At 40.0% G+C, this 25,443-nt stretch overlaps 1 protein-coding gene across 2 annotated transcripts in view; it reads right to left on the reverse strand.

Moving 5' to 3' along the window:
* Window positions 1-25,443, reverse strand: part of LOC141091492 (probable ATP-dependent RNA helicase DDX60) — a 361,948-nt gene that overhangs the window by 26,403 nt on the left and 310,102 nt on the right. For both annotated transcript variants that reach the window (XM_073577118.1, XM_073577110.1), the window contains 5 exons: window positions 23,171-23,275; window positions 21,942-22,142; window positions 20,156-20,260; window positions 15,396-15,537; window positions 9,141-9,262 (listed from right to left, as the gene is read on the reverse strand). In XM_073577118.1, coding sequence (XP_073433219.1) covers window positions 9,141-9,262; window positions 15,396-15,537; window positions 20,156-20,260; window positions 21,942-22,142; window positions 23,171-23,275 — 675 coding nt within the window. The remainder of the gene's footprint in view (window positions 1-9,140; window positions 9,263-15,395; window positions 15,538-20,155; window positions 20,261-21,941; window positions 22,143-23,170; window positions 23,276-25,443) is intronic.

Genomic DNA, 25,443 nt, shown 5'->3' on the forward strand with positions numbered 1-25,443 from the left:
AACCTGAGGTCAGAGTTGTCAGAGACACAAGGTCATCCAGTGAGGTGGGTATATCACGACTAGAAATGAGTGAATATCATTAGATCCCTCCTTATTCGACTTGCTAATAGAGCTTACCATATAGCTGCAGCGGGAACCTGGATTGCTCCCGATAATCTGGTGTCCGGCGCCGCAGCTGCATGTGTCACGGCTGTATGACAGTCACAACACACAGGCTCTCCATGCATGTATTGTGACTATCACACAGCCGCGTCACATGCAGCTGCAGTGTTGGACACCTGATTATCGGGAGTGATCCAGGTATCCGGGTTCCTGCTGCAGCTATTCGGTAAGCTCTATTAGTAAGCCGAATAAGGAGGGATCCGACGATATTCGCTCATGTCTATTCATGACCTGACAGTTCATCCTTGTGTCAGGACTGGAACCAGCAGCTCTTGTGCACCAGGCGGCAGCTCCTCCCTCTGAGCTATTCAGCTCACTGGACAGTTCCTTGGTAATCCAGATACTAGTACCTGTGTTGAATCCGATTGTCCCCACACTGAGATCCTGATTGACGCCACCTTGATTGAATACCCTACTTCCTTCCTTGTGAGATTATTAAGTTCCCAGCCTTTGGTCAAGCTTCCTTTCACCTGCTGCTTCATTCCAAGGTCATACTGCTGTTACCATGTACCCAACCCTGGCTATTACCAACTAAGCTGATCCTTTAACTATATTGCTGCTCTGTGTACTGACCCCTGGCTATTCCTGACTACGAAACCTGCTGATCATTTAACTATATTGCTGCTCCGTGTACCGACCCCTGGCTATTCCTGACTACACTACCTGCCGATGCTGCCCCTAGTGTTTGCAATACTACTACTCCAACCCAGGTCAGTCCATAACAGAATAAACTTGCACACAAAATATAGTCTGTTGCAGCCACCCTGTGGCAACAAGTTGCTGAACTTCAGAATTTTGGTGCCACATGCCAAAAACAATTTCTAAGTTGCAAACACAGGTGTTGGGTCAGCAAAAAAAGATTGAGTTACATAGGCAACTTCAAGATTTGTGCAACTCCCGCCTGGAATCAAGTGCACATATGCCACTGCCCGCAAAGTGAAAATTGTTATCACCGTGGATTCCTTAATCAATGCTGTATCTATTTTCAGATGCAACCTTCTCTGTCTACCAGTGAAAGGAAAATGGTTCTGTTCATCATTAATCTCCTGATTGATTAGGTTCTTGCATGGGCTTCACCTTATGTATAAATGAATTCTGACCTCCTTAATTAGTTAGAATTCTGACCTCCTTTATCACAGCTATGGATCACGTGTTTGATGACCCAAATTGTTGTGCTACAGCTGAAACCAAGTTGCATAATCTTCGTCAAGGGCGGCGCTTTGTAGCTGAATATACCTCCAAATTCCACCGCTGGGTGACAAGCACCACATGGAATTTAGATGTCCAGAGGAGTCAATTTGATGAGGATTATCACAGCTAATAAAGGATGAGCCTGCAAGGGTCAAGATAAATGATAATTTAGAGGACTTTATTCAACTGTACATCCGAATTGATAAGAGACTCACTGAACAAATATAACAAAAGCTGTGAATATTTGGAAGCAACCCTAACTTCTCCTTTACTCAAGCATTATTATTAATAATAATAATAATAATAATAATCTTTATTTTTATATAGCGCTAACATATTCCGCAGCGCTTTACAGTTTTGCACACATTATTATCACTGTCCCCAATAGGGCTCACAATCTAAATTCCCTATCAGTATGTTTTTTGGAGTGTGGGAGGAAACCGGAGTACCCGGAGGAAACCCACGCAAACACGGGGAGAACATACAAACTCCTTGCAGATATGGTCTTTGGTGGGATTAAAAAAACAACAGGAAATGGAAAATGTGCCTGAAGTTATGCAAATTTATATAATCTGAAAACCTCTCTCTGCAGTAGAGGAGAGGCAACGTATAGAAAATGTATGTCTCTATTGTGGGGGCTCTGGACATTTTACCATTAACTGTTATTAAAAGGACTATAGTCTTCACAAATGCCAAAACTGCTAACAATTTACACCTTTCTGAATGGCTATATCTGTTTATGCAGGCAATCTCATCTGCAATGCAGGATAAGGTCAAGGAGCAATCTCCATCTTCTCATTTTGTCGTTCCTATACAGGTCGTCATAATTGGGAGCTAAAAAATACAGGGTGGGCCATTTATATGGATACACCTGGATGGGCCACTTATAAAGTTGGATCCAAAATGGACGACTTCAAAATGGCCACCATGGTCACCACCCACCTTGAAAAGTTTTCTTCCTCCCATATACTAATGTGCCACAAACAGGAAGTTGATATCACCTCCCATTTAATTTAGGTGTATCCATATACATGACCCACTCAGGTGTATCCATATAAATGACCCACCCTGTACAATGCTCTGTCATGTTAGATTCCGGAGCAGGATGGAATTTCATGAATTTACAATTCACATTTGATAATAACATTGCAAATAGGATTAAATCCATGCAAATCAATATGGAAACTGTGGATGGATCACCTTTATATTCTGGATCTGTTACTCCCGAGACAATTGAACTTGAAATCTATATTGAACCGAATCATCATGAAGCGGTTAGTTTTCATCTTATTTCATTTCCAAAATTTCCAGTTATTCTACAAATTCCCTGATTTTCAATCCATAACCCTTCTATTAACTAGGCATTGAGGACGATTTCCTTTTCCTCTGAGTACTGTAAGAACAATTGCCATGCTAATGTATTTGTTTTCAAACAAGTTCAAGTATCTGAAAATTCTCATCAGAATTATAATATGATAAACTACCATCTCGGTACCAGCAGTTCAGTGAGGTCTGCAGTAAGAAGAAAGACAATCAACTACCTCCTCATCATTCTTATGACTGTCCCATTGAATTATTTCCTGGAGCATCCATTCCGTTTGGGCGAATTTACAATCTTTCTGAGCCAGAATTGAAAGTACTAAGAATATCTAGATGAAAATTTAGGCTTCATTCAATCTTCTTCATCAACAGTCTGAGAACACTTGTTTTTTTGTAGAAAAGAAGTACTCAAACCTGCGGCCATGTACTGAAGTACTCAAACCTGGGACATGTATTGAATATGGAGAAATAAAGAAGATTACCATTAAAAATTGTTACCCATTCCCTTAACTATTGAGTTGCTGGAGAGACTGCGTTCTGCTAAAAATTTTATCAAACTCAATTTAAGAGGGGCCTACAGCTTTAAGGTACTGTCACACTTAGCGATGTACCAGCAATCCCGAACAGCGATATGACGTGGTCAGGATCGCTGGTACATTGCTAAGTGGTCGCTAGTGAGCTGCCACACAGGCAGATCTCACCAGCGACATCGCTGGAGACGGGGGTCGTTACTTACTGTCACACCAGGCGATCCTGCGTCCTCCCGCCCGGCTCCACGCGTCGCTCGTCGTCACAGCAGGAAGCGCCGCAGGAAGCTGACAACGAGAAACAGTCCAGGACGTTCTCGCGCGATCAGCGATAACCAGCGGGGAAGCCGGTCGTTGGTAAGTATCAGACACAGCGATATCGCTAGCAATATCGCTATAACGTCACAAGTTATAGCGATATTGCTAGCGATATCGCTTAGTGTGACATGCCCTTTAGGCGTTACTTTCAATTTGTCTAATGCCTTCCATCCACAATCCAACAGCCAGACTGGAAAAACTAACCAAACTCTCTGCACCCTTATTTATTACCTACAGGATGACTGAGTGGACTACTTAGCAACAGCAAAATTTGCCTATAATAACTCCAAACACAGTTCTACGTCCGAAAGTCCACTTTTTTGCTAACTATGGCTTACATCCAGTATTCATTCCTAATCTTCCATTTAACAATTCAGTTGCTGCTGTTTGTAACAAACTTACAGAGTTGTAGAAAGCCCAGAAAGAACTAATTGAGATGTTATAAAAAGGCACAAGAATATTACAAAGAAATGGCAGATAAACATTGCAAAGCCCCTCCTACCCTTCAGGTCGGTGACAAGGTTTGGCTTTCTATAAAAAATCTGAAAACGAACATACCGTCTTCTAAATTGGGTCAAAAATTCACAGGACCTTTTCAAATTTCTGCACAAATTAACCTAGTTCCTTGTTTAAACCTTCCCAACAACCTGAAAATTTACCGTTTTCCATGTGTACTTTCTTACACCATTCGGTGAGAACCTGTTTCCATGAAGAACTCAGCCACCTCCTCCACGAGAAAAAGTCCATGGTGAAGAAGAGTATATTGTGGGTGAAATTCTGGACTTTAGAAGACATAGAGGAATATTACAGTGTTTGGTGCAATGGTGGGGTTACGGACCAGAAGATAATTCATGGGAGACGGAGGGCAACTTCCATGCACCCAGGCTTACAAGAGCTTTTCATCAGAGACATCCAGAGAAGCCAGTGTCTGAGATGTCCAGAGACAATCCTGGAAGGAGGGGAGTACTGTCAGGACTCGAACCCAGCAGCTCTTGTGTATCAGCGGGCAGCTCTTCCCTCCAAGCTATTCAGCTCACTTGACATTAACGTGCTAATCTAGTACCTGTGTTGTCTCTGATTTTCTCCAGCCTGAGGTCCTAATTGGCTCCAACCTGATTGAATACCCTACTTATGTATGCCAATGCACTTAGTCCCTTGCGAGATTATTGAGTTCCCAGCCTTTAGTCAAGCTTCCCTTTACCTGCTGCTTCATTCCAAGAACATACTGTTGCTACCACTTATCGACCCCTGGCTATTTCGGACTACGCAATCTGCTGATCCTTTAACTATATTGATGCTCCTGTGTACCGACCTCTGGCTGTTCCTGACTATAACTTTCGGCTCTGCCCCTAGTGGATGCAATACCACTACTCCAACCCAGGTCAATCCATAACACCTTGATTCACCCAGAAAAGGCCTCCCAGAAGTTGCCTACTCATTATTTCAGGCAAGTTCAGATGACAGGGTGCAGAAACATACAGTGTACTGGCCCATTGTGAGGTTTCCTTGGCACAATATGAGGAGAGAAGATGCTGCTGATGAAGCACAGTCAGGCTGATTAAAGGCCTTACAGTAGGCTTCTAGTAAGATCTCCTTTCTTCCATAGGGTATAGTGCCACGCTATAGCTTCACAAGTGAGAATGGACATTATGACCACTTTGGCCCAATCTGAAATGAACTGATGAGCCAAGAGTTCAAAGTACAGCATGCACTGATTGATGAACCCGACATAAAGCAGGGTTACCACCATAACATGGAGGATCAGACAGATGGGGTCTGGTCCCGGGAATAGAGTTGACAGGCTGATGGGTCTCGTCTGCCACAGATTGGGGAGGAACGGATGCTGTCAGTGTTGTCAGTGCGTCTAGGTGGGAGGTCAACGTCCATAAGGAGGAGATGATTTTATCCTGCTGGTCTTTCTGGCAGGAGACCTCTTGATAAAGGTCTGAGATAGAGGAGTTCTAGCATCCAGCAGATTCCATGGCCTGTGCAAACTGTAATTCACTGGGTGGTGGAACCACTGTACCAAGACCCGAGGAAAGCCTGGGGAGGTGAGACCAGGTGCAACACCAGGACTGACCTCGGATATACAGAATCTGACTCACAAGGGACAGGTAGCTGGAATGCCCCGATAGGGGATCACAGCAGATACAGGCAGGCACGGCATGAACACAGGAAACACAGATGCAGATGGGTCCAGCTGATATGCAAAATGGTACAGCAGGTGCAGACTGGCGCTGGCTGAAATGCAGACTGACAAAGCAGGTATTAGAAAGAAGGCTCAGCATGGACAAACTTGGTGAATCTAGTGGGTACTACCGAACAGGGATCTGAGAAATATCATGTTTAGGAAACAGACTAATGATATTGCACAGACACCTCCATGCAGGTGGAGTTGTCTTAAATAGTAAGTGTCTCGCAGCCATTGTCTGGAAACAATTTAGAACTGTGGGATTGCAACTCCTTTCCGAAGGAGGGAGCGTGTACACCCTAAACACAGTGCGCGAAGGTACGCCGGACAACAGCAGACGAGGAAAGAGAAGGAAGTGCAGTACGGGTGCTGAGTTAGTTGGTGTTGCTGCCGGACGAGGGAGGAAGCGTGCAGGGACGCCGGCGCTACAGAAAGCAACATTTTTTATGTGTTTTTTATTATTTTTTTGCGGTATTCGCTGTACGAAATAAATAATGCGCCAATTTTATATATCAGAAACACAGAACCACTCTAGGAGAGAAAAGCACAAATAGGGTCTTATCCGGTGATAGTTTCAAAATAAATATCAGTTTGCACTCACCTACTCTTCCATAATGTGAAAGCACATAGGATTCATCAGAGCCAACAGCTGCCGCAGATCCACAGGTCAAACCATTTGACCAATTCACAATAGCAGATAGAAGGAAATGTGGACATTAATCACGCTGTTGTAGAAATCACAATCCCAGTATATGGATAAAAAAATGGTATTTTAGTCACTATTCTCTCAACGCATTTCGAAGTTCACATAACTTCTTCCTCAGGAGATGCATAAGTGTACAATATCCTTACATACAGTGTATATAGATGCAGACATTCAAATCTGGCTCCAAGAGATAATCACATGTCAGAACAGTGTCCAAGTTCATAGGGTTGGCACATAATAGAACAGATGACAATGTATGTTAGAAAGATACAAAATGAAAAAAATCAATCAGGGTCAATCAGCCACATCTAGTGCTGTCACTGAAATTGGCAGAACTACTGCCCATATAACTGGTGCCAGTAGTAATTATCGTGATTCTGCTGCTTGTAGAAGCCCTCACATTTTTATCCACGATCTATTTTTTTTTGTTCTTTTTTTATCTTTTACATTAATCCATTAATTGCCATTGTCATTTTAAATTTTATCATATATCTTGAACAATGTTATAATTAACTTTTGACATTCTATTCAACCCAAATTATTCAATCCTCAAAAAAGGTGAAAAAAGTAAATCGTAGGTACAAGGAGCAAAACGTGGCAGCAGACTGCCGTGTAGATGTACAGTACAAGTTGAAAAACAGGTGTGCAAAAACAAACACAATTAAATGTCTGGGTTAGTACATATCGAAAAAGCCAGCACTTTCAGCAGGGTGCTGCAATTGTGTGCCATGTACAGATGTGTAGTTTAATTAGTAACAGAAATGTGCAAAATAATATTTGTGACACACAGTTTAGGAGGTAGATAGTCAAGGTTAAAATTAGTGATTTTGGTGAATTTTCTTTTTGCATTTGTGAGCAGGTTGCGTGATGCAGTGACGGACAGGAGGTAGAGCAAGGGTTTACAGTTTTATTTAACAGGGGAATACTCCACGCAGGGAGGTAAAGGGTTAAACAGTGGATTAAACAGTATAAATGGCAAGGATATTGTGAGGTGAAGAACAACGGTTCAGATAACAGCAGTTTGGTTGTACACTTATCGTGCCAGAAGTCTCTACAACTGTAGATGCTCCTTGAAAGTCTGTAGCGCTGACAACAGCTTGCGCGATGCTTTTCCTGGTGATGATGGTGGTCTGTCTTCTGGTGTTAGTGGTTGGTGTCTGATACCTTCCACTGGGCCCCTAGTCCATATACTGATGTGGCCGGAGGAGTGTGGGCCACGGCACTGTCTGAGTCTGACATGGTCAATGCATGACTATCCGCACAGTCTCTGTCAGCGGTGGCGGTGCTTGGGTGCGGGCCTATGCTGTACAGATGTTCTGGGACCGGAGCACTTACTGGTCCCTGCTGCAGTGCCTCACAAGGGTACGGGTCACAGTCCTGTATGAGCCCAATGTGGTTCGGCAAATATTTACTGGCACAGTCAGTGGGCAAGTGTCTGTCCTGTCCCCAGTCACTCTTATGGGGCACGTGTGCTGTACTCACGGATACGGAATGTTCGGCGCCTGGATTTCTGATAGTCACCGGGCTCACACTGCACGTCTCTTTCTCTCTGATCCTTGCTGCTGGCGACGGGAGACAACGGGCACTGGCCTGCACGCTGATGGTGCTCTCAGGATGGAGCACTCCTCTCCCTGGTTTCCCTGAGCGCAGCAGTCCCTCTATGTCTGAACTGCTGCAGCACTCCTGGCTACTCTCCTCTCTGCTGCAGCCCCTCTGCAAGCGGTGGGGCCTGTCGCAGCATCGGTACTCTGTGTGGAGGGACAGTGTGAAGTCCTCCTCTGACTGCACACTGCCAAACTCCTCTGCTGCACGTGCTCTGACTTTTTATCCCCTGCACCCTCTGTCAGGAGGAATGTCCGGCACACTAATGATTCCCCCCAGGAACAGGGGATGCAGCCTTACCAGTTCTGGCCCCGGCATGCAGGTACCTATGGTGCGATCGTCCCCCTTACACATTAAAAAAAATAAATGATTTCCCCTTTACAAAAAGATTTACACAAGAAGTGAAAAAAACTTGGTACTGTCGCTTGTGATAAGCAAGCATTTCGTCTCAAACTGACACTTATTTCATTTGATTTTTCTGTAATAAATCTTGTGCTGCCTTGCTATTGCTTTTTAATGCATTAAGAGAAAATAAATAATGTAATTCAAGTGTAGCAAGACAGCTGCCAAATCATTAATCAATCTCTGGCATTGCTGCTTGTAATTCTGTGATCTCCCTTTGCTGTATCAATTGAATATTTATATTATTCATATACTACTACACTCATCATCATTATTGCTGCAGATGTAGAACACATTACTGTCTGGAGTATTTGTCCAATGTTTGAGGACTTTCTCTCCCTATCTCTATGGCTGAGCTGTGGGCTCTCACATCCTCTCACTCTTTGAAATCATGTTAAAATGGCTGCTATGTTCCCTTCCTTTTATACAGGATGTGATAGCTCCTTCTGATTGGCTGCACCATACCATGTGAACTGATAGCTGCTAGGCATTTTTTTGGACAATATGCTAAAGTTGAAAGAGCAAATTGTTTGAATTCAACAAGATCTGTGAATTTCATAGAATTTCACTCAAGTTTGATTTGCATTGAGTTGATTTGCTCACCTCTAACTGCTATGCTTTGCTTTTTGGCAACCAAAAGTGTAAAGCTACAGGGGTGCTATCCTCTTGTCAGATTCACTGAATCCTATGGGTCAAACACCTGTAACTTTTATTTTTTTACCTTTGACTGTAAAAAAACGTCATCCCCCGGAAATCTGTTTGGTGGTAAGTATCGTCTTCCGAATAGATTTGCCAATATCAGCACAAGGTTTTCCATTACTGAGTCAGGAAATTTGGTAGGATCTATGTAACAATAAACACAATAGAATGAATTATCATGTGCCTTGATATTTGTTTCATTTAAAATACCCAAATTAATCAAAAAGGGATTTTTAAATACATTAAAAAGTTACCAACAATTGATTTTATTTTATTTTTTTAAAATCAGTAGTACACATGAAAACAAGAAACTTTGTAATATATCTTAGTTGAAAAATCTGCTTCTTTCTGCACCAGGACTAATCATTCATCTTCAAAATTCTCTATTTTGAGTAAAATATTCCTTCAGTGAATACAGGTTTTACCATTGCTGAGATAGGAGATTTCAGTTGGTGTTCATAAAGTTCTATGGAGAACTGACATTTCAGTAGAGCTTGAAACAGAAAGTCTGTCTGCATCTAGGCCCTCACTTCCCCCTCTATACAATTTTAGAAGCACAAACTGTCATCTATCTTAGTAACGTGAAAATTTGTCTTCACTGAGAATAGACTTTAGCGATTTTACCCATCAATTAAATAAGATAAATCAATGCGGGAGGAGAAGCAAATTTCTCTGATAAGATATATTACAAACAGAGGCTGTCTCAGGCAGAGGGGCATATGTCCTCTGGGACAGTATCACAGCAGCTGTTATTGGCCACTTGGCTCCTTTAGCGGCCCCAGGCTGGAACTGCTTGGGTGTGCCAGTCTGGCCGCATGACAATTTAGCAGAAGCAGCACAGTTGCTTAAATGACGTCACACAGAATGCCTAGTGCTGCCCACTCGAGTGGATGTTCAAGCAAGACTGTGGGGCAGAAAGGAGGCAAGCAGCACAGGAGTAATTGACAGCAGCCCTATTCCTCATGTATAGATGCAACTATAATTGTATGCATACAGTGGATATAAAAAGTCTATACACCCCTATTAAAATGCCAGGCTTTTGCAATGTAAAAAAAAATACCAAAAAAATAATGTCACATTTTTTCGATCTTTAATGTCAAACATATAAAGTGTACAAATTCATTGTGATACATACTAAAATCATATTGAGGGCTATTTTCCTAACATTTTCTCAAAGGCATTTTACAGCAAAAGCCATGGCCATAAACAGCTTAAAACACAGCAAAGGTATCACTTTTGCAAGCTCTCAGTAGAAGGGTCCAAAAAAATTCCATGGCATTAGATATAACATTGAACCCTGTGAAGACAGTCTTCAAGAAGTGGCTGAAATTTGTTACAGCAGTGACATTATTTAGGACTGGACATCCCACAAAAATTGATGAAAAGAAGAAAATTAGTCCAGAAGGCTGCTATGAGGCCTAGAGCAACATGAAAGGAGCTGCAGGAATTTCTAGCAAGCACTGGTTGTGTACTGCATATGACAAAAAACTCCCGTATTCTTCAAATGTCTGGCCTGTGGAATATGGTGTCAAGTTGGAAGTCTATTATTAAAAAAAAAAATCCAAGCTCAGCTATTTTTTGCCCAAATCATCATTAAGTCTGCTAAAAGTATGTGGAGAAACATGTTGTGGTCTGATGAGCTCAAGGTTGAACAGTGAAACATGGTGGAGGCATGGAACTGCAACTTTAGTTAAGGTGGAGAGAATTATGAACTGTTCCAAAATGTATTCATTTTGCAACAAAACTTTCAGGCCTCTGCTAAAAAGGTGAAGAGGGAGTGGAATTTCAATAAGTTTTTTGTTTTTTTTATCACATGTATTCACAAGAATGATGCCAAGATTTTAATATAGACAACCTCTTATTCTAGATATGTACCATGTTTTAAAAGTATCCATGCTCAACTCAAGGGTATGCACTATAGGCAAATGATAACCTGTTTTTCACAACAGGACACAGACAGAAGAGGCTCCTGTGCAAGAATAATATCTGAGCTCTTTGCAGTTCAATTGCACAATTCCACTTTCTTTTGAAATGGAAGTACCTTTTAGTCCTATGTGCAGCAGCGGGTTGCACCAACTGTATGTCCGCCCGTTTTCTATTGATTGTTTGTGTTTTATTTTACAATGGTGGTTGATATATTTTTCTTTTGACTATGCAACATTACCCCTTTAATGGGTTGTCTGGCATATGTACAGGAATTCATACTGACTCTAACATGTGCAATTCTAATATTGTGTAATGTTCTGTTTGGGTTCGGTTATTTCCAAACTCCTGGCGCTGATCTCATGGTCGCTCCATATGCAAATCAACAAACAGATAATCATATACCGACCGCAAACAGGCGCAGACAGTGTGAAAATCCAATCCTAACACCATATCAGAATTTATTTGTGAGGGAAATTGAAGCTTCCAAAATTTTTTACAAAAGGTAGTGTGCAAAAGGTCCACCCTAAGGATATAATTCTGTTATGTTAACAAAACATGCTGTTTGAGGAATTAGGCAAAACTAAGAGGACAACTAGCAATTTCTAAACCAAACACGTTTTTCTGACATCTGAGTATGTTCCTTTATTTATGCAGTAAGCTCAGTTCAGTTCCTGTACATATGGGTGAGTTCCCATATGTATTTAGTAAGCTTGGTTCTGTTCCTGCTAGACATGATCTGATGGATCACCAGTTGACCTAGTTTGAATTGAATTTCAGGAAATTTACGGTTTCACACAAATTCAAACATTTTGAGATTCAATTTGTGGTTCTATAAAACAAACTTGCCCTGTACCATTTGCCACACTGTTGAAACAAAGAGTAGGCTAATGCCATTTTGCGTTGCTGCTCGGACTTTCTGATGATGCCTTGCAGCTATGACATCATACGGATGATCATACCTTGTACAGTGGTGGTTAGTCCCTGGAGCCTCACAGATCAGCAGTTGAGCAGAGTTTGTACAGCAGCGTTATTTTCAAACTCAAGGGCCATTGGGTAAGTCTCTTTCAACTGCAGAGTATAAACGCTTATGTTCAATGGATTCATCGCTCTGTCTCTCTCCTGTAGAGTGTAACCTCTGATGATCAGCTGGGTTCTCTCACTCTTTGGTAGAGTATAGGCTCTTATGATCAGTGGGGCCCTTTTTCCTGTAGAGTATATGCTCTTATAGTCAGCTGGGTTCTCTCTGTCTTTCTCTCCTGTAGAGTGTAAGCACTTATAATCAGCTGGGTTGTCTTTCTCTCCTATGGAGTGTAAGCTTTTATGTTCAACGATGTCCTCTCTCTCCTATAAAGTGAAAGCTCTTATGCTCAATGGGGTTCTCTCTCCCCCAAGTGTATTTTACAAGCAATTATAAGCTGTTCCGTATTGAAGTTTGCACAAATTTTTTTTGCCACAAATCCAATTTTTTGGTTGTCATCTGTAGTTCCAGCATCTATGCAGTAAGCTTAGTTTTGTTCCCGTATCTATGTAGGAAGCTTGGTCTAAATGTAGTAAGCTAGATTCTGTCCCTACATACGTAGTAAGCTTGGTTTACTTCCCTAATGGATGTAGTACACTAATGAGCAAAAGGATAACAATGTTTTGAACTTTTAACTTTCATGCTACATATTTAACCATCCTCTATTGCTTAGAATGTGAGACTGTCATCATTTTATAGACAATCATCTTGGTTATCTCATACATAAATTTGGCTTGAGAGCATATGATTCATTATGCAGATTATTGTCATGTCAGTGCATTGTTACTCATTTGTTCTTGGTGGTGGAAAAATCTTTTTCTTCCTGTGCAAAACAAAATACAACTCTTCTCATCTAATAGCTTTGTGTGTTATAAGGTTGATTGCCGAGCGAACGTTCACTTGATTGAACCGAGAAGCAGTAATGAAGAAGTAGAAAAAAAAAGAGAAACAGCATCATCCAGCTCATCCATCGATAGCAGTCTCTCAGCCAAGAAAATTAACAAACTGCACCATGTGAGTACCATGACAGTTGGAAGTATACAAAATTAAGTCCATCCATCCATTCAAAAGCCAAGAGGTAGACATCGAGGCAAAATATCTGAGTCAATAAGTGGGGTCATTACAAAGTCTATCAGTTCTGGCTTGACAAATATGGCAGAGACGTGGCTTGTATGCTTCATAATAGTGAGATCACAGACACCCATGCAAGAATGTTTGGTACTGTTGTCGTATCAATGTAGTACGCTTGATTTTGATTCCGTACCTTTTTATTAAGCTTGGTTTTGTTCCCATATCTATGTAGTGTGCTTGGTTCTGTTCCAGCATAAAGTAAAATTGATTTTGTGATTCTGTTCCTGTATTTATGTAGTACAGATGGTGGCCCAATTCTAACACATCAGGTATTCTAGAATATGGCTAATTCGCATGAATATTACTCCTTCTTATGCAAATTGAAGCGAACCACAATTATATTAAAAACATGTATCGCTATTAAACAAAATAAAGACATTTAAAATTGGCTACATATTCATTGTTTCCTGATAACATACCCCAAAAGGGGGAAAAAAAACCAGCAGACAATAACAAAGGAGGTTTGTTATCATTGATCTTCCAGGATATGATTTTTTCTGGATAGGAATATTAATGTTTGTTTTGGATGGTGATTAAATAAACTGCAATTCTTAGTGTATTATTAATGATACTTAGGTGCAGGTTTATATGAAATAACACTTTGGCTATGTGTATGGATTAGAACCTCCTTTGTTATTGTCTGCTGGTTTTTTTTCCCCCTTTTGGGGTATGTTATCAGTAAACAATGAATATGTAGCCAATTTTAAATGTCTTTATTTTGTTTAATAAAGTTACATGTTTCTAATATAATTGTGGATCGCTTCATTTTGGAAGAGAAGGAGTAATATTTTTTTTTTGTCCGCAAGTGTGGATTTTTACTATTGATGCTGCCTATGCAAAAAAGTTATTCTCACCTTCCGATGGCCCCCGGACTCTTTTCTTCCTCGCCACACGGCCGGCATCTCCCGTTCCCAGTAATGCTTAGCGCGAAGGACAGGAGATGACGTCACTCTCGTGAGAGCGTGACGTCATCCGCGGTCTTTCGCGCAAAGCATTACTGGGAATGGGAGATGCTAGGCATGTGGTAAGAGGAAAGAAAGAGTCCGGGGGCCGTCGCAAGGTGAGCATATCACTATTTTTTATTTTAATTCTATTTTTTACAGGTTTGTGGTACCCAGGGTCTGGAGGAGTCTCCTCTCCTCCGGACCCTGGGTAACGGCTAGTGCCGGTCATCTCCTGGCTGTGTCGCTGCTGACTTCAGTGCGGCCGGAGATGACCCACACCAATCGTCGGGAGATCAGTGGCTCCCGATGGTAGTGGTGGCGTGCGTCCTTCGAATTCCGGATTGCGCCTGCACACTGCGCCTGACGCGGGATTTCCGTTACAGACAGACAGAATTAGACAATTATATAGTAGATGCTTGGTTTTATTCCAATATCTACTATATAAAGTGTCAGTTTTCTGGTGAACTTGATCCTATGTAGAGTCTGATATTTTGAATTTCGTATACTGGACTACTAGATTTGTATTTGGAATGCTGATTTTCCACATGTGAATCAGATATTTTAATTAAATGGTTATTATAGTGTTATATCACTGAACTATGATGCATCACCTACAATTATTGCAAAAATCTCGTTACAACTTGCCTTATTTTGTTTGTTAGCTGTGTTTGGTATTGTAGCTTTAATGTAAGTTGGTATTAGATCCATTCTAAGGATCACGGGGGGTTCCAGTGGTCAGTTAGTTATCTCCATCCTATTAATAATGGAAACTTTTTGATTTTTGGAATAACCCTTAAAAATGTAAAACACATCTGTACCTTAGATCAGGTATTGCTATTAATAGTTCAGAGTATTATCATACAGGAAAAATTCCATAACAAGCCATGGAGTCCTTTTCATTCTGCTTTTCCTATATTCCTTATAAAAATACAAAAAATGAACTAAGACTGCATGTGTTTGGAAAAAAAATAATGTTTAATTTTCACAGTTCAGTTTTAATAAATTCTATGAAACACTCCTAGAGTAAAAAAATCTTCATATTCCCTAACACAAGAAGAAATAAATGAGGAATTAAGTTTTCAAAATGGGATTTTGAGATTTTTCACGAACCCCTTCATAAGATTAAGGACATTCATAAGCAATTACATTTTTAATTTTTTAGATTGGAGATGCTATGGAGTTATTTCCTCCATATTCTGCTTATGAAAGCATAAACATATATATATATATATTTGTAATTAGACCATATAAGAAATACCTTCTGAACTTGGTTTGCACAGTTGATGAAACAATCCTTTTTCTAGAAAGCGGACAAACACAAAATTTGATGGTTCATGGTAATGTAAGTGAGTAACAAGTCCTGAAAATGCAATGGGATCACAAACTTCATTCAAGTATCCCTACAAGAAACAAATATAAGGTACAATATAATATTATGACAATTATAATAACAAATATAATATTTTAAGTATAAGTCGTTTAAAAATAACTTTAGGTAAAAAAGCATGAGACAATATAAAAAAAATCAACAATCTCCCAATCTAGGTATTTCCAGATCGTATTAGCACGCCTCTAATATGCTGGGAATTTCTTTTGCAGATACAGTTAGGTCCATATTTATTTGGACAGACAACATTTTTCTAATTTTGGTTCTAGACATTACCACAATGAATTTTAAACAAAACAATTCAGATGCAGTTGAAGTTCAGACTTTCAGCTTTCATTTGAGGGTATCCACATTAAAATTGGAAGAAGGGTTTAGGAGTTTCAGCTCCTTAACATGTGCCACCCTGTTTTTAAAGGGGCCAAAAGTAATTGGACAGATTAAATAATTGTAAATAAAATGTTCATTTCTAGTACTTGGTTGAAAACCCTTTGTTTAGCAATGACTGCCTGAAGTCTTCAACTCGTGGACATCACCAGACGCTGCGTTTCCTCCTTTTTGATGCTCTGCCAGGCCTTCACTGCGGTTGTTTTCAGTTGCTCTTTGTTTGTGGGCCTTTCTGTCCGATATTTAGTCTTTAACAAGTGAAATGCATGCTCAATTGGGTTGAGATCAGGTGACTGACTTGGCCATTCAAGAATATTCCACTTCTTTGCTTTAATAAACTCCTGGGTTGCTTTGGCTTTATGTTTTAGGTCATTGTCCATCTGTAGTATGAAACGACGACCAATCAGTTTGGCTTTATTCGGCTGGATCTGAGCACACAGTATGGCTCTGAATACCTCAGAATTCATTCTGCTGCTTCTGTCCTGTGTCACATCATCAATAAACACTAGTGACCCAGTGCCACTGGCAGCCATGCATGCCCAAGCCATCACACTGCCTCTGCCGTGTTTTACAGATCATGTGGTATACTTTGGATCGTGAGCTGTACCGCGCCTTCACCATACTTTTCTCTTTCCATCATTCTGGTATAGGTTGATCTTGGTTTCATCTGTCCAAAGAATGTTCTTCCAGAACTGTGCTGGCTTTTTTAGATGTTTTTTAGCAAAGTCCAGTCTAGCCTTTTTATTCTTGATGCTTATGAGTGGCTTGCACCATGGAGTGAACCCTCTGTATTTACTTTCATGCAGTCTTCTCTTTATGGTAGATTTGGATATTGATACGCCTACCTCCTGGAGAGTGTTGTTCACTTGGTTGGCTGTTGTGAAGGGGTTTCTCTTCACCATGGAGATTATTCTGCGATCATCCACCACTGTTGTCTTCCGTGAGCGCCCAGGTCTTTTTGCATTGATGAGTTCACCAGTGCTTTCTTTCTTTCTCAGAATGTACCAAACTGTAGATTTTGCCACTCCTAATGTTGTAGCAATTTCTCGGATGGGTTTTTTCTATTTTTGCAGCTTAAGGATGGCTTGTTTCACCTTCATGGAGAGCTCCTTTGACCGCATGTTTCCTTCACAGCAAAACCTTCCAAATGCAAGCACCACACCTCAAAGCAACTCCAGGCCTTTTATCTGCTTAATTGAGAATGACATAACAAAGGGATTGCCCACACCTGTCCATGAAATAGCCTTGGAGTCAATTGTTCAATTACTTTTGGTCACTTTAAAAACAGGGTGGCACATGTTAAGGAGCTGAAACTCCTAAACCCTACATCCAATTTTAATGTGGATACCCTCAAATGAAAGCTGAAAGTCTGAACTTCAACTGCATTTGAATTGTTTTGTTTAAGATTCATTGTGGTAATGTCTAGAACCAAAATTAGAAAAATGTTGTCTCTGTCCAAATATATATGGACCTTAGGCTAAGTGCACACGTAGCGGAACTCTCGCGGAAATTACCGCGAGAATTCTGGAATTCCAGTCCGCGGGAAAATCGCATTTTAAATTCCCGCGATTTTCCCGCGGAAAAACTAGCATTTTGCAAGCGTATTTAGCTTGCAAAATGCTAGCGTTTTCCAAGCGATCTGTAGCATCGCTTGGAGAACTGATTGACAGGTTGGTCATACTCATCAAACATAGTGTTTGACGAGTGTGACCAACTTTTTACTACTGAGGCCGCCTATGCAGCATCAGTAGTAAAAGATAGAATGTAAAAAAAAAAAAAAAATATGGTGTTATTCTTACCCTCCGACGTCCCGTGCATCTGTTCCCAGTAGTCCTTTGCGAAAATGCCCGCGATGGCGTCCGTTCTCGCGGGATCGCGACGTCTCGCGGTAATTCGCGATGACGTCGCACAAATGACCGCGAGACTTCGCGATCCCGCGAGAACGGACGTCATCACGGGCATTTTCGCAAAGGATTACTGGGACCGGGAGCGTGGAGAGAGGCGGGAAGGCTGCGCGGGATGCCGGAAGGTGAGAATAACAATATTTTTTATTTTTAAATTCTATTTTTTACAGGGATATGGTACCCAAAGCCCGGAGGACAGTCTCCTCTCCTCCGGACCGTGGGTACCATCCGCAAATGTTCTGCTTACCTTCCGCATGGTGTGCACAGCCACATGCGGGAAGTAAGCGGAACAATGCATTCCTATGGGTGCGGGATCGCCGCGATTCCGCAAATTAATGAGCATGCTGCGGTTTTTACCGCGAAGCGATTCCGCCGCGATAAAAACCGCAGCATTAGCACAGCATTGCGGAATCCCATAGGAATGCATGGGATGCTTATTTTTCGCGGCAAAATCGCGCGGTTAAAACCGCCGCGGAAACGCGAAAAAAATGCCACGTGTGAACTCAGCCTAACTGTATGCTGCAGGTTTGCCACATATTTCCCACTTTGCATTGTAAAGGTGAATTTTGCATTAAAAATCTGAAGCACAAATTAACAAGCTGAGGACTGAAAATCCAAATCACGGGGCAACATATGGATGAGATTTGGCAAAATCTGATTCACAATGCTGATTTTGTAATACAGTGCAGATTTTCAACCCAGAAAAATAGCAACAAATCAACCCATGTGAACACCCCCCCCAGAGGAGATTACTAGTCCAACTCCAGAATTATTTGCATTTGTCAAAAAAAGTCATATAAAACGAACAATGCACATGAATCACATTTTTTCAAAATCTTTGGAAATCTACTTTTTATTTACATCACAATCATTGCTATAAGAGCAATTTTTTTTAAAAAGAAATGTTTTTATTTATATATTATAAAATTAGTGGGACAACTACAAATGTTGAAATAAAACTAAACATAGTGACATATTTGGAAAAAAAAGATGTTAATGTTCCTTTTCTAAAGGTGTTCCCATTTTTACTTTTCTATGTTTTGAGATGTATATTTAAATTGATCCTCCATCCTTGGATCAAAAAGTGACAATACATTTGTCATCTATTGTCACCCTCCACTGTGCCCTCCATGTTTCTCCCACTGCATCCTGTACTCAGATCCGTGTGTCACTCCTCCTATTTCTGAGAGTCACTACAGTGGCATGGGGAGACTAAACAACACATCTCCTGACTTTCCTATCCCACACCACAAGAAAAGTACAGAAGGTGTGGTTTAGGCTTACCGGTGGTCCCCTCATGGCTTAGCATGGTACTATTAAGAAAAGCTTGCATCCAGGAAGAAAAATACACCATTTTGAATGGAAGAGGCAGTGGGTGGCAAAAAATCCATCAGATAGGGTGACTGTATAGGAAACCATGTCAGAATGTATAGTTCTTTTTTTAACCCTTTGCTGGAGAGCCACGTTAATTAATAATTAGTTATTTATAATTTAAAAAATGCTTGCTTATGTATGATTTCTACCTTTTTTTTGCACTACAATGTATTGCATTTATCTATATGACAGTACCTTACCTGTGCAATAAATAATTTTATAGAGTACACCACCTTAAAATGTAAAGAAAAAAATGAAACACGTGTTTTTTTCACATTTTACAGTCCTAATTGGGCACTAAAATACCTTTCAAATAGTTCTTCTCTTTCCATAACAGTTATTTTTATATATCGGACATGTTTTTTTTATGTTTTTTTTTTTAAAATCTGGGATGGGAGTAGAAACAGCAGTTTGACTAGCAGTGGTTTTCTTCTTGTTTTAATATATTTATTTTGTATGTATTTTGTGCAGTGTGTTGCCCATAAAGTCATAAAAGACAACTGGTCATTGAAATACATATTTTTTTATTGCTAATTTCCCCAATATAAGTCACAGTTACAGGACACATTCAGCCTCCTGTCTGCAGAGCATAACTGACCTGGGAAATACACAGAAATACTGGCAAGACACATCCCTCCCAGTAATCACATGATTGCTAAGATGGGAGAAGGAAGCACTGTTAGTACTTCCTAAACATTATACACAGCAGTGTTCAGCGATCAGGAAGGCATAGATGGTATTATTCCATCTCTGGCTTCTCAATAGGAAGCCTGGCTGTGTCTGACAGACAACTTCTTGCTTCAGCAGCTGCACACTGTTGTTCACTCTGTTGAAAAACATCACTTCAAAGTCATATGCCGACCAGATCAACATTAGAAGACAATGGGTTGTCTACAAGTAGTTAACTTATCCCTTCACATTAGGTTTTATAAAATTACAGCTGTAATGCACAATGTGTGTTATACATACCTCATAGAGAAGGAATTGCAGTGAGAATATGCAGTACAGTTTTAGCATCTGTGCTTCTTGTGGTTTTTTGAATGACATAAGAGGATGCATCAAAATTGATAAAACCTAAGTTCAGAAACATAGTTTAACTGGTTAATGATGACCCATGATGTACATTTTTATTACAAGTTTTTAAGCAAAGCATAAAGTTGTCAAAGTAGCTATGCCTGCTTCATACACAGTAGATGCTGGCTGTGTTGCATAGCTGGCATCTGCCTGTAACCAGCGAATACGATGACTAGTCGAGTAGGTATCCTGTGGCTTCTCCTTGTCACACCTCGCTTGATGGTCAGAAACTAAGCTAACATGCTGCTAAGACTATAAACATTTTCCATATTACTCCTTGGTTTGTGAGCAGAGGACACCACTTCCAGTAACTGCAAGTTTTTGTAAGTACAATATACGAGCAATAACAGGGTATATATTCAATATGGCTCACCAAGAGGAGTTAATATAATGAAAAAAAAATATTTAAGAAATAAAAAAGGCGCACATTTAAACTTACTAGTGTAAGGGACCGTATACCATGGCCAATTTCGTCCTTTAAACAACTGCCAATTACATGTCTCTTGATTGGCGGTCATTTAATAGACGGTTAAGACAGGCTGTGAGCGCCTACATTGCACTTAGAATCAGAATGATCACTAATAGACTGTTCTCTACACTCAGGCTATCATTGTTCTTGCTTATGCAAGACATGTTCTACTGAGAACAATGATTTTTTAAGTAAGCCAAATGATCATTTCACCTCACGAATGAGCATTTTGCTAGTTCAGCAGGTGATTGACTGCCCTTTTACACTGCATTAATATTGAGAGACGAGCGTTCCTAGAATAATTGTGCACAGTAAATGCAAGTTTATTCTGCTTTAAATTTGGGCTGGTTTCTGCCAGAAACTTTCTCCAATATTTGACTTATTTTTTTTTAACTCTTTACTCTTTCAGCAAAATTATTGTACATTAGTTTGGGTAGCTTTAAGGTCTACTTAGCATTGCTATCTACTCTGGAAAACAAGTGGGTGGGCTAGAGGGTGGATTCAGCTGCTAGCCAAGTCAGCTGGTTTCCAGGAGAAATCCAAAAATATGAGTCTAACATACACATACACAATGCATCAGTGCACTGTGACTAATTAATACATGAACCCAAGTATTGCTGCAAATAATAAAAACTTAAAAGGTACTTGGTTAGCGTTTTTTTTTTTATTATTAAAGCGTGCACAAGCTATCCAACCACGTCAAGGTGACCTTTTAATATGTATGGTCTATAGCCAGTAAATGTCTCTCTATGTGCCAAAACATCCTCATGTCAGTGGAACAGGCATAATTTGCAATAAAAACTTTATGTGGAAAAGATGGATGGACAAGGGTGCTAGGATTTACGTTTTTAACCTTTTCATCAATATTGGCGTTCATGTATTCATTAATTGCAGTGTGCTGACACATTGTGCATGCATATGTTTGTATATTGGCCACACAGTGTATTTGTGCACATGTGCATTAATTTAATACTTAAATGTGCTCGTCATTTTTTCTTTTTTTTGTGTAGTCTAAGCACCTGCTAAATCAGTATTATAGTATAGCATTATATTATGTTGTCTTTCCTCTTTTCCTTTTATAAAAAAAAAAAATGTAAGAGGAAAATTATTTATAATATTCATGAATTTAAAGAACCCTTAGAATCTTTGTTGAAAAAAAGACTTTGAATGGTATATCAATTGAAGAGACAAATCTCTGAAACATAGACTTACCTTGGCATTTGCATCTTTTTTGTCATCTGCTTTGGCTGCAAGTAACATTAATCTGAGAATAAAGGTAACACTTAGAGGAAATTGCCCTTTCAATTGAGGAACGTTGGACTTCAAGAGCTTTTTCACCTTAGGCATTGGGATGTTGAAAAAATATACATTTCCTACTAGGTCATGGCCTCTTCTTCCAGCCCTTCCTGCCATCTAAAGAGGGAACAGTACCAGTACAAACAATTTCTTACTTCGAAATTCATTATTTAACCTCAAGTTTTTGGAAACAACTAGCACTAGAATAGCATTATCTTGTGTTTTAAGGTTTCTTGCTCATCAATTTAATAACATGAAACTACTAAAAGACCGTAAATAGCATAAACTAAGTCCTAAGTGATTGCAGAATAGCATCCCTATAGCATTACACAGTTAAAAATTATTTCCTTACAATGTTGCATTTTCTTACTAGCCATTTGTTTAGTGCCGACAACTCCATGAAAGTGCCTTGTTATGGAACATATCTCATTTGTAAGTTTACTTTGCACTATAGATTAGTGAATTGGTTCAAATTGAATTTGTGCAAAATTTTAGGAATTTGATGAAAACATCAAATTGAAACAAATTTCGATTTGCCTCAGGAAATTGCCTAAATAGGCTCGCGACCTCAGGCACAGCAATGATGGCTTTCACATCACATAATTCAGCACAGCTAATCAGGAGGGACAGTCATTCTGAATAAACTGTATAAACACTGAATAAACTGTATACATAGTACAAGCCAAATGGTCTAATCCAAATAATCTATTTACAAATATTGATAAATGTTGAGGTCACTTTGATATTACTAAGGCTGTGTTTGCATTCGAGGAGATCCCTGACTGCTTTACTTTATTTTCAGGGCAATTTATACACATGGCAATTTGAGGCTTTGTAGTACTTGTGATTTACATTGAATCAAATTTTGGGGAAAATATTGGCACAGTTGGCGATTTTGAATTTCAAAACATTCACTCATCTCTACTTTGCATAATTTTTTATAAATAATCAACACCCCTCCCCAAAATATACATCCCTAATTTGCGTGATACTTCAAAGGTCAATTTCCCACATCTGGCATATCAGATTATTACAAAATAGGTATCCTATGTATTGTTCCACTAGAAATTATGCAACTATAGCACTAGTATCAGTAGTAAAATGATCCTGACTGATTCCCTTTAAAACAGAAATTGAGTAAATACCTGTCTGTAGTTCAGGGCATCTAGATACAGAGAGTCTTGTAGGAAAACCACAGATTTGCATGGCATGTTGATTCCCAGAGCAAGTGAGCTGGTGGATGACACAACCTGAAAATAATCACATTTCTAATCAATACATCTAATATTAGCAAATGCTTATGTGAAATAAATGTATAAATTCACAATCCATTCCAGTAAGGTCTGTCACAATCAAGGCCGACATCACCAACCGATGCACCCAGGCAAATGCTGGGGACCTGAGCAAGTGGTGAGCCCATTCGCCGTCGGGGACACCAGCACAACATGGGGCCCGTGAGTCAAGGGGGCTCGGTGATGGCACGGGTGCTGACACCTGGCCCCCCATTGTGCTTTACACTGTCTGAAATGTCCCAGGGCAGAGGACGTGATGAAGCCACAACAGCACACCCTCTGTGCTAAGAAGGTCAGAGGGCCAAAAGATGCTGAGGAGATTGGAGCTGAGGATATCATAGCTGCAGCCAGCAAGGAACGAGGAGAGGTGAGTATTTGATTATTTATTTTTTAGGTATGGAGTAATATATGGGGCCCATTCTGTATGGAGCATTATATGGGGCCCATTCTGTATAAAACATTACATGGGGCCCATTCTGTATGCAGCATTATATCATTATATGGGGTATTGGGGCCCATTCTGTATAGATTATTATATGGGGCACATTATTCTGTATGATGCATTATATAGAGCCTATTATTCTGCATGGAGAAATATACCAGATCCATTATACTGTATGGAGCATTATATAGGGACCATTATTCTGTATGGAGCATTATATGGGCCCATTATTCTGTATGAAGCATTATATGGGCCCATTATTAAGTATGGAGCAATATATGGGGTCCATTATTCTATATGGAGCATTATATAAGGCCCATTATTCTGTATGGAACAATATATGGGGACCATTATTCTGTATGGAGCATTATATGGGTCCCATTATTCTGCAAGGTGCATTATATGGTGTCCATTATTCTGGATGTAATATAAACAACAGACTGCACATGAATGACAAATAAGAAGAAAAAAAAGCACACTGATGTGAACCTACCATCAAAGAGGCCCTGCGCTGCATGGATCTGTAGTACCCATAATAGAGAATAAAAAAGGGGCAAGTTCCATCAGTTGCTATATTACAAATATATTAATATATTAGTTCTTATAAGTATTACTTCTTATGAAGGATCATTTTGGAATGGTTACCATATGGTGGCAAACAGAGCGCCTTCCATTACAGAGTATGAAGCTGTATGGACATGCAGCACATGAGCCCTAATTTTGTTGTACAGCACCAATGATCAATACTGAAAAGCAATTTGTCTGAGGACAAACTAAGCTATTTGTAAGTCAAACAATGTTTTACAATGTCAAAAAAACACTGCCACTGATCTCTGGATGAGTGGAAATTTGTTATATGGATTGATGAATGACGCTTCTCTGTCTGGCAATCTAGTAGGAGAGTCTGGTTTTGGTGAATACTAGGAGAACTTTTCTTTTCTAACTGTATTGTTCCAACTGTAAATTTGGTGGAGAAGTAATAATGCTATGATGTTGTCTTTTCAGGGTTTGGCCCAGTTCTAGTTCAGGGAAATCTAAATGCTTCAGCATGCCAACCTAATTTGGGCAATCATACAATTCCAACTTTGTGGGAACAGTTTGGGATGGCACTTTTCTGTTCCAGCATGGCTGTGCCCTGTGCATCAAGCAAGAACCATAAAGGCATGGTTGGGTGAGTTTATTGTGGAAAAACTTGACTGTCCACTTGGAACCTGACTTCAATACTATCAAACACCTTTGGGATATAATGCAATGGAAATTCCGAGTCAGACCCTCTCGTCTGACCTCACATATGCTCTTCTGGATGACAGGGCAAAAATTCCCATAGACATATTACAAAACCTTGTTGATAACTTCCCCCGAAGAGTGGAACCTGTTATAGCTGCATCAGTGTTTGAGAACACAAATGCTCTTCTGAGTGACAGGGAAAATATTCCTATGAATGCATTATAAAATCTTGCAAGATAATAATGGCTCCTTTTGGTGCAATGTGTGTAACTAATAGTAAGTACCTAATAATGTGACTCAGTAGCGTGTGTGGCCCCATCTGGCTGTATAAATCTCCAACAATGTCCTGATGAAACATCAAATGAAGTCATTGGGTACTTCCCACCCAGACCTGGATTAGGACATCATTTGGCTTCTGGACAATTAATGGTGCTGCTTGGCAGTGTCAAATGAACTA

The sequence above is a fragment of the Dendrobates tinctorius genome, unplaced genomic scaffold, assembly GCF_039654945.1.
Source record: "Dendrobates tinctorius isolate UK_male_01 unplaced genomic scaffold, ASM3965494v1 ptg000008l, whole genome shotgun sequence".
Taxonomy (NCBI): domain Eukaryota; kingdom Metazoa; phylum Chordata; class Amphibia; order Anura; family Dendrobatidae; genus Dendrobates; species Dendrobates tinctorius.